Source organism: Cucumis sativus, chromosome 4, assembly GCF_000004075.3.
Source record: "Cucumis sativus cultivar 9930 chromosome 4, Cucumber_9930_V3, whole genome shotgun sequence".
In the NCBI taxonomy this organism is placed as follows: Eukaryota; Viridiplantae; Streptophyta; class Magnoliopsida; order Cucurbitales; family Cucurbitaceae; genus Cucumis; species Cucumis sativus.
In genome coordinates, this window is record NC_026658.2 from 23,761,085 (window position 1) to 23,773,715 (window position 12,631).

At 31.4% G+C, this 12,631-nt stretch overlaps 2 protein-coding genes across 2 annotated transcripts; both read right to left on the minus strand.

Annotated features, from left to right (window-relative positions):
• Window positions 1-1,337: 1,337 nt before the first annotated feature.
• LOC105435294 (probable membrane-associated kinase regulator 3) lies at window positions 1,338-2,658 on the minus strand. The gene has a single exon (XM_011655763.2). It carries the CDS (start codon window positions 2,394-2,396, stop codon window positions 1,620-1,622), a length of 777 nt encoding a protein of 258 aa, XP_011654065.1. The 5' UTR covers window positions 2,397-2,658; the 3' UTR covers window positions 1,338-1,619.
• Window positions 2,659-5,431: 2,773 nt separating this feature from the next.
• On the minus strand, window positions 5,432-10,573 carry AGA1 (probable galactinol--sucrose galactosyltransferase 1). The gene is made up of 13 exons (XM_031884280.1): window positions 10,104-10,573; window positions 9,744-9,994; window positions 9,383-9,473; window positions 8,153-8,201; window positions 7,893-7,984; window positions 7,696-7,803; window positions 7,479-7,613; window positions 6,982-7,392; window positions 6,754-6,895; window positions 6,601-6,668; window positions 6,372-6,506; window positions 6,071-6,288; window positions 5,432-5,986 (listed from the first exon to the last, which is right to left on the minus strand). Exons 1-13 carry the CDS (start codon window positions 10,526-10,528, stop codon window positions 5,616-5,618), a joined length of 2,496 nt encoding a protein of 831 aa, XP_031740140.1. The 5' UTR covers window positions 10,529-10,573; the 3' UTR covers window positions 5,432-5,615.
• Between the last annotated feature and the right edge of the window lie 2,058 nt (window positions 10,574-12,631).

Consider the following 12,631-nt stretch of genomic DNA (forward strand, 5'->3'; position numbering starts at 1 on the left):
ATTAAGTTCATTTGTTTTGTTTAGATGGTGTTGATTCAAATTCGTTTAATTATATTATTATGTAAATGTTAAAATATTAAAGATAGAATAAATGTTTTAGTAAATTTTTTTATATAAGGTAAAGCTCTAACAAATTTAGAAGGAAGGCGAAAAATAATAAATTTAAATATTAAAATATATCTATTCCAAAGTTTAAAATTTAAAATTAAGAAAACATATAAATAAATCTATTAAATATTTAAATTTGAGAGATCAAGATAATATATAAATTTAAATATTGAATAGTTTAAAACTCAAAATTAAATTAAGGATGTAATGAATACGAAAAGAAACACTAAGTAAATGTAGCTAAACAGAATATAAAACTTAAAATTAAGGATGAAATTTGAAAATCAAATAATACACCCATCTAAATATTAAACATATAAATATCAAAAATAATAATGAAAGAAAAAGAACATATATGATAAATTAATAAAAGAAGAGGAAAAAAAAAAATACAAAATCATTAATGTTTCCCTACCAACCAGCCAATTAGCAATTATAAAATAAATAAGAAATCAAATCAAATAAAATGGAAACACTTTCCACAATTTCTCGTTTTTTTCACAATTTTACTAAACATTCCTTAAAATTTAGAAACAAGAATACATTTATCAAGTCCAGTTGCTTTTTTAAAAAATGAAAAACAAAAACAAAAAGCAAGATCGTTATCAAATGATTTGGAAGTGTACAACAACATTTTAGAAAAATTACATATATCTAATAAATTTTGTTAAAGTCTTCTTCTAATGTGATAGAGTCTTATGGTCAGAATTTGTTATATTTGTAATTTTTTAAAATGTCGTTATATATATGCTAATATTTCAAATCTAATGAGAATACACGCTACTATTTCGAAAAGAAAATAAATCCAATCAAACTCAAAATTAAAATGAATTCAAATGAGAGCTACAATTTGTGGAGTTATTTGATTAGCCTCGTTTTATGGTAGACTCAAAATGATGAACCACATTATGGATCGATTGATCAGATACATATGATGTTTATGGGACTAAAATCTCCTATGGACGGACAGGTTGGAAAAATTAAAGATGGGTGAGCCCAACTGGAAATGCAAAAAGATATGATTCCCCAACAACAAATCTTTATATTTTCTGTGCATTTCCACACTAATTAATGATCACAAACAATAAAGAAAATCATTGTTAACGATTATCACAAAATTGAATCAAATACCACTAATTATAATTATCGGGCAATTCTAACTATTTTTCAATTGAAAACTCTTAATTCTCTCTTCCTATATAATGATTTGCAACTTGTAAGATCAAATCTCATGTTAAAAACTCATCATATAGATCATCTTCAATTCATATATATCATTACAAATTATTAACAAACTTTAATTCTCTGCTACTCAACATTGTAAAGAGAGAGAGAGAGAGAGAGGGAGAGATCATTGAGATCATATTCATATCAACAAAAAAAAAAAAAAAAAACGCCAACAATTGAAGAAAAGTAAATTCCCGAAATTAAGAGATAGATGAAAAACCAGATCATATATCATCAGCAAGAGGCAAAATCCAGAAGAAACTATAAATCAATAATAATTAAATTCAATTACTCTGCGGCTTCGTCGTCATCGTCGTCAATTTCGACTTCCTCGCAATCTCATCCTTCCTCGACGGTTCGATCGCATGACATTCCTTACAAACCAGTATAATCCATCGGAAAACCTTCCTTCCGAACCACATATTCTTCTTCTTCTTCTTCTTTTTTTTCTTCCTCGCCGTCGATGTTTTCTCCGCCCGCCTCTTCTTCCTCCTCAAATCCGATTTTCCCCCAATTTTCTCCACAGACTTCTTCCTTCTCGAATTCTCCCGACTCAGCGACGTCGGTACAGACACCGATGCGATGAACTGCCATCTCTGACACGATCCGTACACTTGAGCGGAAACAGACGATTTCTGCGATTTCTTCTGATACGAAGAGAATCTCGAGGATCTAATCTCCAAATTATTATTATTATTACTATTATCGCTCGAACTCGTCCTCGCGCTAGTACTGCTGCCGCAACTGCTACTGCTCCTACTATTAGTGCTATTACTTCGCGACGACATGAATGAGTCCTTACTCCCGACACTGCTCGTTCTGCTGGTCTGACGAGAAGCAAGATCAACAGCGTAAACACTAATCGGCTGTGGCGGAAAAGAGTGAGGCAAGAGACGGCCATTAACGAACAAATGATCAGCGGGAGAATTGTTGAAAGTAGAAGGAGAATCAGGAGTAATGGATCCAAATTCGAAATCGGAATCCTGATCCAGAACTGGAGTGCTCGGAAAGGAAAAAATCTCAGCGGAGGAGCCATTTTCCCGGCGAGACTCCATCGTCATTTGGTTTGCATGAAGTGTCCGTTACACATAACATAACATTTGTGTGAGTGCGTGTATATATATATATATATAAGGAGTGGGGGGAAAGGGATTGGGTGTGGTAAAGAGGATGGAAAGAGGGGGAGACGTGGAATGATCTGGAGCGTTAAGTCGTAAATAGTGATGTGAATGATGGAGATGTGAAAAGTGGATTAGCAATGAAGATGTGGGGAGACAATATGTCTAAAACAAGTTTGGAATACATTATGTGTACTCATCATTACGTCAAACCCTTCCTTACAATAAACTTATCTAATATCATCATATACACCATTACTCACTTTGTTTCCTTGTCCAATTATAATTTATCATCTACTCCACAAGTTGATACACCACACAAATTAAATAACTAAATTTCAACAACGCAATTACAAAAATCAAGTCAATAAAGATATTAATTTCTCTAATTCTTCAAAATTATAATTTAAAAAAGATGAAAGGAAAAGTTTGTTTAAAATTATTTCAATTGCGATGGCTATAGATTTTGGGAATATATACATTATCATATGGAATCACATACCTTGAGGAGAACAAGAACAAGAGTTAGTGGAGATTGAATTAGATGAGTGTATGATCTTATGAAACTATATTTTTTAAGAAAAAGAAAGAAGTGGAGAGAATATTTTATAGTACTATGACTTAATTTGCTCCCATTTCAAAGAATATAGCTTTTAATCTTTGACCCACATGTTGATTTTTGTAAGTACACAACTCCCAATAAAATTTATCTCTTTTTTAACACCAAACTAAAGCAAAATTAAAGAGAGGGGATCAAGAGAGACCTCTTTTTAATTGGGTTAATAAAGGAGAGAAGAGAAGAAGTGGACCAAAGGGCACTCAAGTAATGGCATATTGGGTTGTTTGGGCTTTTATAAACCCAATGAATATAATGAATGTGAGGGGTCACAAGGGAATTTTCCTTTAGGCTTTAGCCTTTGTGCCTTGTGGGGTTTAGGAAAGCCTCACTTCAAAGACTTAAATAAATGATTTTGAAGTTAAAAAGAACAATAGGGTTGAGTTTGATTACTTGCATTAAACAAAGGGACAAAGCAAGAGTTAGACAAATAAGTTTGTCTCCCATATGGGTTTCTATTTAGGGACCATTTCTTTACTCTCCAATTTCATTCATTTTCTCTATTCTTTAATGCTTAGTTTTAATGTACATACATTTTTGAGTAACTTTACCAAACAATTGGAGGAATGATTCACTCATTTTTTAACATTTTTTTTAGTTTAACATGTGGCTTGAAAGTTCAAACATCTAACTTATCATAATGTCTTAACTGATTGAGTTATTTAAATATTTAAACAAATAAGCATAAGCTATCATTCCAAAACTCAAAGAATATTTGGAGGTTGACAATAAGAAGTCATGACAATTACAAAGAGAAAAAAAAAACGACCACAGTAAACAACGAATATTTTTAATAAATTTTAACATAGCTAAGTCTTAGATTATAATAATTGAGAACATAAAATATTATAATAGGAGACTCAAATATTGATCAAATAAGTTATAATAGATCGATACTCCACTTAAACCAAGTTGGGACGTCCCAATAGTTATTTGATTAATTTTCATAGTTTTATAAAACAAAGAGTCATGGTAGTTGATTCATTTCTATTGGTTAGTACTCCTTGTTTTATATCATGTGGTTAGGGATCAACAAATAATCATTTAAATTTATCATAAAGTTTTGTCAAAGTACCTCTCTCTCTCTCTTGTTTATTTGTGATAGCACTTAGCTTGCTTTATGTGGTAGACAGAGAAAAAGTTGTACTCAATTTAGTGCTTTTAAAAACTTTGAGTACATAGGAATGCATTTTTTTTTTTTTTGGGCTAAAAAATGCAATATTCCCATTTTTTATTAATTACCAATTTGCTAATTGACCCTTTTTGAGGCTCAAAATGCCATGTGGAAGAAGAAAAGAAAGTATCTAGTTAGAGTAAAGATAAAGCCTGTCCAAACCTCATCTACTACACATTATTAATAATAATAATTAATCATTGTAATAATATTAATAAATAAAATTAAAACACTACTTACCTTCAATATAAACTATTTTAGTTTGATACACTAAACATCATTTTTATTGGATGTAAAACAGTAAAATGGAAAGATGAAGTTTTTTTCTTTTTAAATAATGTTTATTGCAGTAAATTGATAACTTTAGATAGTATTTATTGTAATAAGATGTTATTGTTATAGTTTTAGATAGATAGTTCTTACCTCGTAACAAAAAAAAAAAATGTAAAAATTTTCTTTTTTATATATAAAATAAGTTTTAGTTTTTGATAATTAATGTTATACCAACGAGTGTTATAGAGATAAATATAGGGTAGTTGTTTTAAATAATAAAAATTGTTGAAATTATTTACAAATATAGAAAAACGTCATTGTTTATATTGATGATAACGGACAGTAGACATCAACGATTTGTTATATTTATAAATAATTTAGTTAATTTTGCAATATAGAGAAATAAAATATAATGTTATATTATTAAGATTTGTGTAGTGACACCTTTACCTTACAAGTATTGATTAGTTATACTGCCTTTCATTTACAATTTGGATTAAAATCACTTAGTGACATTATTGATGATATAGGAAGTTGAAGCGATTTTGGTAATGCCAAATTCACTTTTGTTCTTTGTCAAAACTATATTTTAGAAGTTAACATTTTAAAATTCAATAGAAGAAGGATAAAAGTACATATATAGTAATATTATTTGAAATTATAATGGTTATAAATCCAGCATAGGTTAAGTGTAAAAGGGAAAAAGAAAAGGAAGAAAAAATTGAAGTGTGTGAAAAAGAAAATGCATATATTTATCTCATGCGCTTTAGTCATCTTTACAGATTAAGGTTTCTCAAACTATATATTATAATAAGAATGAGAGCAATATTAAATATTACACACTATGTAAAGACACACAAAGCCTCCCTTCAAATAAGTAATTATAAATTAAGTTCATAACTCAAACTAAAAGTGTTAGATCAAGAACTAAATATGTTGTTGTTTAATTTTATTAAAATGACTTTATTCCCATTCTTAAATGGGTTTACAAAAGGAGTTACATAATGGGAAAAAAAATCATAAAGAAAAGAATATTTCCCATCCATCCAAATTCTTAGAAATATTCAAGAAAAGAATCATTGTTTTTTCAATTTTGTTCTCATAGTTCAATTCTTATGTCCCAAAGATACAACTCTTTCTCTGGTACCTTCAAGTCAATGGTGATTAAACCACCCTCATCATATATGAACTCTACCTCCTCCGAGTCCACTGCTACACGCTTCGGTTTGCTCGAGGAATATGCCCCGAATGGCCCGGAACCCCGAACTTTCAGTGACACGTTTGAACTTCCAGGTTGATGGTTCATTTCTTTCACAGCTCCTCCAGAGTTGAACATCTTCATCAAACCTATAGGAGCAAATTTGATGTCATTAGCTAGTTCCTTGACAGGAACAACTGTGAAGACATCGAACTCTCGAGATTTCAAGGTTATTGGCATCGATGCATCTTGTGGTAGGTAAACAACTTCTCCTGCAATGCGAGAACATAGAGTGTAAGTTTACGAAATGTGGAGCATAACTGATTAAAAGGATATCTATATGAATAAAGACTCACCAGCAAGATGGGAGAATATCACTGCATCCCCTGTCCAGGACTCGCCTGCAATCTTCCATAGATAACTAACATCCTTAGCTCGAATAACCCCTGTGATTGTGTCGGGATTCTCGTCATGAATGAGGTTTTTCTTTCCAACCTTACACCATCCTGCTCCTTGGCAGTTAAAGACCCCAACAACTCCAGAAAGATCATTCATATTCCAAATCTTCAATAGACTGCAAAATTATAAGTGCTTTAGAATATAGTTCTGCAGTGAAATCTAATCAGCCTGTTTATAATGATGAGTTGATAATCGAACCTTTTTCCATCTCTAGCAGGATCCGCAAATAGGCAGTCCTTTGTCGGTCGTCCGGGGAGCTTAGCTCTCAGAATAGAACCATCATGGAGCACAAGCTTCTTCAAAAGATTGAAGTCATGTTGACCAGGCTTGTCACTGTACAATAATGTTTGTTAAAATCAGAGTATAAGAATTATTTCCTTGAAGTTATAAGATGGCTTGCAGATTAATTGATCTTGACAAATCATACCTGACATATATAGCACATCCTCCCACGGCACGAGCTGCTCCATGATATTCGGCCATAGGATGAAGACTCTGAAATCAATAATGTTTTCAAGTTAGCACACAATTAGTCATCGATGAAATTGCCATTCGAACAACAATAATAACTTGTCCTTACATGAAACATATCCCAATCTGGCTGCATAAACTCCCCAAGAAATAAGGAGTTGTAAGCAACTGATGCTATATGAATCGTGTGAGATGCTGGATCTCTAGGCCAAAAATCGTCGGAAGCTCGAATAACAGCATTCCTCTTTGAACTGATGAAATTGTAAACGTCAAGCCGTTAAGCCTTTGAAACAAGCACATTCACACATGATTATCAAAGATGAAACATGAAGGTCACCTGTATAAACCGTCGGTATTATGACTCATACACGAAATGATTCCGTTATCTTGAAAATTTCGAGAAATTGATGCCTCAAGAGCCTGATGGTATTTTCTAGCAAGTTTAACTCTTCCACCATGACCTGCTCCAAGCGTCTCAAGAATGTTTTGAACATCAACTTTAACTCCATCGACACCAGCAGATGCAAGATACGAGTGTTGTTCATTGTAAAAGTTGAAAACTTTTTCAGGGTTCACTAGGCCAAGTCCAGTTTTGCTGATGCTATTCAAAGCATCACATGGCTCGTTTGATTCGACCCCAGGAGATGCAACCGGGTACGCAATCTTGGACTCATATTGTTCCATCTCTTTAACTCCAGAACTCACACCACCCCAGTAGCCTGTTATGGCATGCCAAACATAAACATACCTGGTACAAAATAATCAAGAAACACATAAGCATCTCATTTTACAACCTTTGTAAACTGCAAAAGCAATCGATTTCAGATGACATACTTCGTCGCATGCTTCTCTTTCATGTAGGACACAATGTGTTGAAGACCAAGTGCAGGGTTCTCAATTCTTTCACCCTCTTTGCCATCTTTTTGAAATTTGTAATTCTCTTTTATGTGTGTTAACCTGTTTGCAAAGCTGAATAAAGAACACTCGAGTTAGCTCGACTACCTGTTGATTAATGAAGAAAACCAAACATCATTCAAAATCAACAACTTACTTTGCTGTGTTATCAGCTTTGCAATCAGTACTAGCAGCATCCTTAGCAACTGATTGCCATCCATCATCGATAATGACAAACTTGGGAGGAATTCCTCCATTCTCAAAGCTGCAAAATTCAAGCGTTTGTCAATGATTGTTTATCAAGGTTAAATTTAAACAGAGTTAAGAAATATGTAGCCATGTTGAAAAATTAACCTTTCAAGACCCTTCTTGACGCCATCTGAAGTGACATCAGTGTAGAAAGCATCCCAGGTGCACCAGCCGAACCAGTTCAAAATATCAGGCATCTGTCAACCGTCAAGTATACAATAGTTAAATGATATTGATCCATAAGTTGTTGAATTAAGGAAATGTGTTTCATTCGTGCTAGAAGATATGATATTCAATTTACTTTCACCCATTAGTTACGCTTTTACGTCAATCGATGAAATTACGAATGTAAATGATGGAAGTACCTTTTTTCTTTCACGATGAGCAAAAGTTTGCAAATGCTTCTCAACGGACCTATATAATGAAACAAAACAAAACTTTAACAACCGAAAAGAGAAATCTACTCCAAGGCCATGTTTGATCTTTAAACAAAAGTCAACAAGTAACCATTTTTTGGTTTTTACTTTTTCATTTATTTTAAAACAAAACAAAAATATATTTTTGTAATTACTTTTCGTTTTCTATTTTCTAAAAACGAAAAACTAAAAAGATGTTTTTATAATTGTGTTGTTTGTTTTCTATTTTCTTAAAAAACCCAACAAAAATTTTAGTGGCTTTTTTAGTTCGTTTTATATGCAAAAATAAAATCAAACTATTTTCACAATAATTTTTCATATAAAAATACATGAAATCAAATATTTATCTTTGTTTTTTAAAAAGGCCATATTGATAAAAACATATATATATATATATATATATATATTCAATATTTAGAATGCATTAATTAATCACAAATCTAAGAAAAAAACTTATAAAAATAAACGTGTGGACAAAATGAAAGAAAAATTAAAGATATATTGTTATTTGATTTTGGCTTGTTTTGTGTTTAAATATTGGACCATTAATGTTTCGTATTCATTTCGGCTTCTTCCCCAGGGGCGTGCTAGCCGGCCCAGAAAGATGGGTGCTGAGATCGAATCCAATTTCAAGCATTTTTCTTTTTTCTTTTTACCTTTTTACCTTTTACATATTACTTTTGCAATATCCATATTTATCTACTATTTCAATTTATTCCATAATTTTGCTATATATAAAATTTAAGTTCTCCTCATGAAATAAATTACAAATTTTAGGACTAAATTTTACTATATATTAAGAGTTTTGTCATTATGATTTTCTAAAAAAAATTATAACAAATAAATATAGAAGCGTTTAATAGAAAGAGTTAGAAATTCTAGAAGATAAAAATAAAAATATTTTCTTAACATCTCATCAATGAATAACCCTAAACGAACACATGTGAAGCAAATAATAAAGGAAACAAAGTACATATAAAGACAAATTATAAACAAGATTAGCAAATAACGACAATATTAAGAATAGCTAATCTGGTTGTTTAACCTAGGTAACTATGCTCATTTTTACTTTTAATTTTCAATTAAGATTTTAATAATGACAAAAAATATATTTATAATTTAAGCTATAGTGTGTATCTATTTTCTAGCTAGAAAGGAATGGAAAGAATTAAAACTTACTTGACTGCATAAGTAATGGTTTCAAAAGGATCTGATCCAGCACCCACAAACACCAAATGGCTACCCTCAAACCCATCTACACTTGGATCTCCTGCAACCAATCAAAATTAAAATCCCATTAAATGAATTTCAACAACAATCTTCATCAACCATTTCTTGTTTTTGTTTTTGTTTTTGTTCTTCCTTTAATTTTGAAGTAGTCATTAACTTTATTGTTGATCTGATCGTGCAGTCCACGTTGAAGAAGAAGATCCATAATTCAGTTCAATGTTCATGGCTATTATTATATTATTGGATCCATTTCATTTAAATTCTTTCTGTTTAATCTGATTTTGAATGATATTTCTTATTTAATTCTTACCGCTTTCTAAACAGATTTCAAGTTCATTGTTATCATTCCCTTGAAGAACAGCTCTGAAATCGCCTTCAAGAATAGGAAGAAAAACAGTATAAACGGCATCGCCTTCCTCTCCATTTCCGGCAATGTTAGAACCATCACGTGTTTCCACCACAAGAAATTGTGTCTCGAATGGAATTTCTTGACCAGAACACCCCATTCTTTGAGTCATCCACCATAATTTGAATCGAAAAGCACATAAGAACCTCAACCCTCTGTAAAATCAATCAAACACACCAAATTTCAATTTCCACAGAAAAATTAACCTAAAATCAATTCCAAAAACAAAACAAAAAAGGGAAAAAAAAAAAAAAACAAACATACATCAATTTCCCAATAGGAAAAACTCGGCGACTACCGATCTGATCAGATTGAACTCCTATGAAGGCGCCGTTCATCACACCACCTCCCGGCGCTGCCGTGAGAGTAATGTTATTATGAACATCAGATAAAACACGATTTCCCAACACCGTCAAATTGGCGTCGGATATAGTAATTCCAGCACCAACCGTCATGTTGTTGTTGTTGTTGTCTTGTAATCTCTTCCTAAGCACCGGCGACGCAACTGGAAGCAACTCCCTCGAGAAATCAGCAGTTGAAGAACAAGAAGAGGAAAACGAAGAAGAAGAAGAAGAAGAAGAAGAAGAAGCACGAAGAGGGGAAAAAAAAGAGGAACGGAGTAAGAGAGAGGAATGGAAAAAAGGGAAAAGGGGTGATGAAAAACGGAGGTGGTGAAGTAAAGACGACATGGGAATGGAGTATTTATAGGAGAAATGAGGGAAATCTGTTGAAGAAGAAAGGGGAGGCAAAAAGGCGTGCAATGGTAGTTGGGAAAAGGAACAAGAAATAAAATAAAATAAAAAACAAAAACCCTAATGGGGGCTTTTGTGGAAGAAGATGAAGAAACCGAACAAAATAGTGCAGACTGCAGAGGGGTTGAGTTCACGGGGTGGGGATTTCAGCCATGTGAGTTGCTTCACTGATGAGATCGAGTGAATCACAGCCGTTGGTTTTTTTAATCAAAGAGATATAAATTTATTTATAGTATTGTTAATATTATTTTAATTAGTGTTCACGTGGAAAGTTACTAAACAAATATCTTAAAGAACCTGACCTGGCTGGCTACTGACTACTGGCTATTCCTAGATGGGTTCAATTGATTCACTGTACTCAATACCACATGAGCACTTTTGTATTTTTACTACTCGGTTAAAAATATTAAATTAAAAAAAAAAAAATGCAACTTTCTTATATTCAATTATTTTTCAATATAGCAAACTTATACACTTTTTTACAACTATACCGAAAACGTTAAAAATATCCCTTTCCTTTTGTCCTTTTCCTATATTTATAAATGGTTTAGAGCTTTCTTCCTTTAACATCATTTTTTCCTTACTTATATATCTTTTTTCTTTTTTTTTTGTCTTTTGTTAAAATAGTTCATTATTGTATGTTTGAACTTATGCCATTTATTTGCATATTTTGAATATGCTTTTTAATCAAGTTATTTTATTTTATTTTTTATGTATTTGATTAGAAGATTAACCTCACAACTGAAAAATCATTGCAAATAAAAATCTATTGAAAATATTTAGGTTTTTGATTAAGTAATGATTATTCTGTTCCTAAATTGAAATGGAAGTCCAAGTAAGAATTAAAATGAAAAGTGTATAGTTTGAGTTAAAAATTGAAGGAGTAAATGTAAAATAAGAGAAGTGTAAGGACGAAAAGGTAAAAAGAAAAGAGTTGGTAGGTAGTAGATTTTGACTGACCGAGGGGGAAGGAAAACGGTGTGTTTTGAAAGAGATGGGAAAGGAGTATTATTTGTTTAATAAAATGATGATAATTACGAAAGAGAAAGTTAGTTGGAGATGAGAGGGAGCCACGTCAGAGTAGAAGAAGAGGCAGCTCAGATCCGAGTTGGCAAATGAATTGTGTCCAAGTTTAAAACAGAATGGGAATGAATGGGTGGCGGATGAAGCAATAACTCTTTTTATTTCTAATTATTGGTTGTAATGCATTTCTCTTTTGTCCCACTTTCACCGACTCATCATTCCACTCACTATATCTCCTTTTTTTTTTTCTTTATGTATTTATTCATTACTTTCATCAATATAATTAACTTAAAATTCCGTGTTTTAGAAGCGGAACGGTAATTATGACTACTCACAATTATAGGAGTGTTGAAATATATGTTAAACTAAGAGAGAGAGAGAAAAAAAAAAAAAGAGATCGTAAAACGTCAAAATAATAATAAAAAAATATTTAAAAAAAAAAAAGAGATCGTAAAACGTCAAAATAATAATACAAAAATATTTAATTAAAAATTCATAACATCCCTAACCACTTTTAAAAGCAATATCTTAATAAAAGTTTTAAATTGGACTTCATCGATCATAATTTTAGAATTTTAATTGAAATAATGATGAAGTTGTTCAAACAAAATGTAAGAGTGATAGATAGAGCTTAAATTGATAAGTACAGTTTAGTTTAGCGCTTTAGTTGATTTTATACTAAAAAATTTAAAGCTATAAATTGATATTTTTTGTTAAAAAAAATATTTGAGTGCAATTTCGTTAAATTGTCCAACACGCTATTATTTTTTCTGAAGAATATTATTGGAATTTCTTTTTATTAAGCAGCTAGGCTTACAAGATCTAGATGTAGTTCAAGATGAAAAAAAAAAAAAACAATAATTTTTTTAAAAAAATTATCAAAGACTTTTTTTAGCATTTTTTTTTATTGCTATTTTCAAACATTCCCTAATTATTACTTCTTGGTTTTCTATAGGATTTTGTGGTCACACGTTATTCAACATTTCTTTAGATCAATATCAACTTTGATATTGTGTG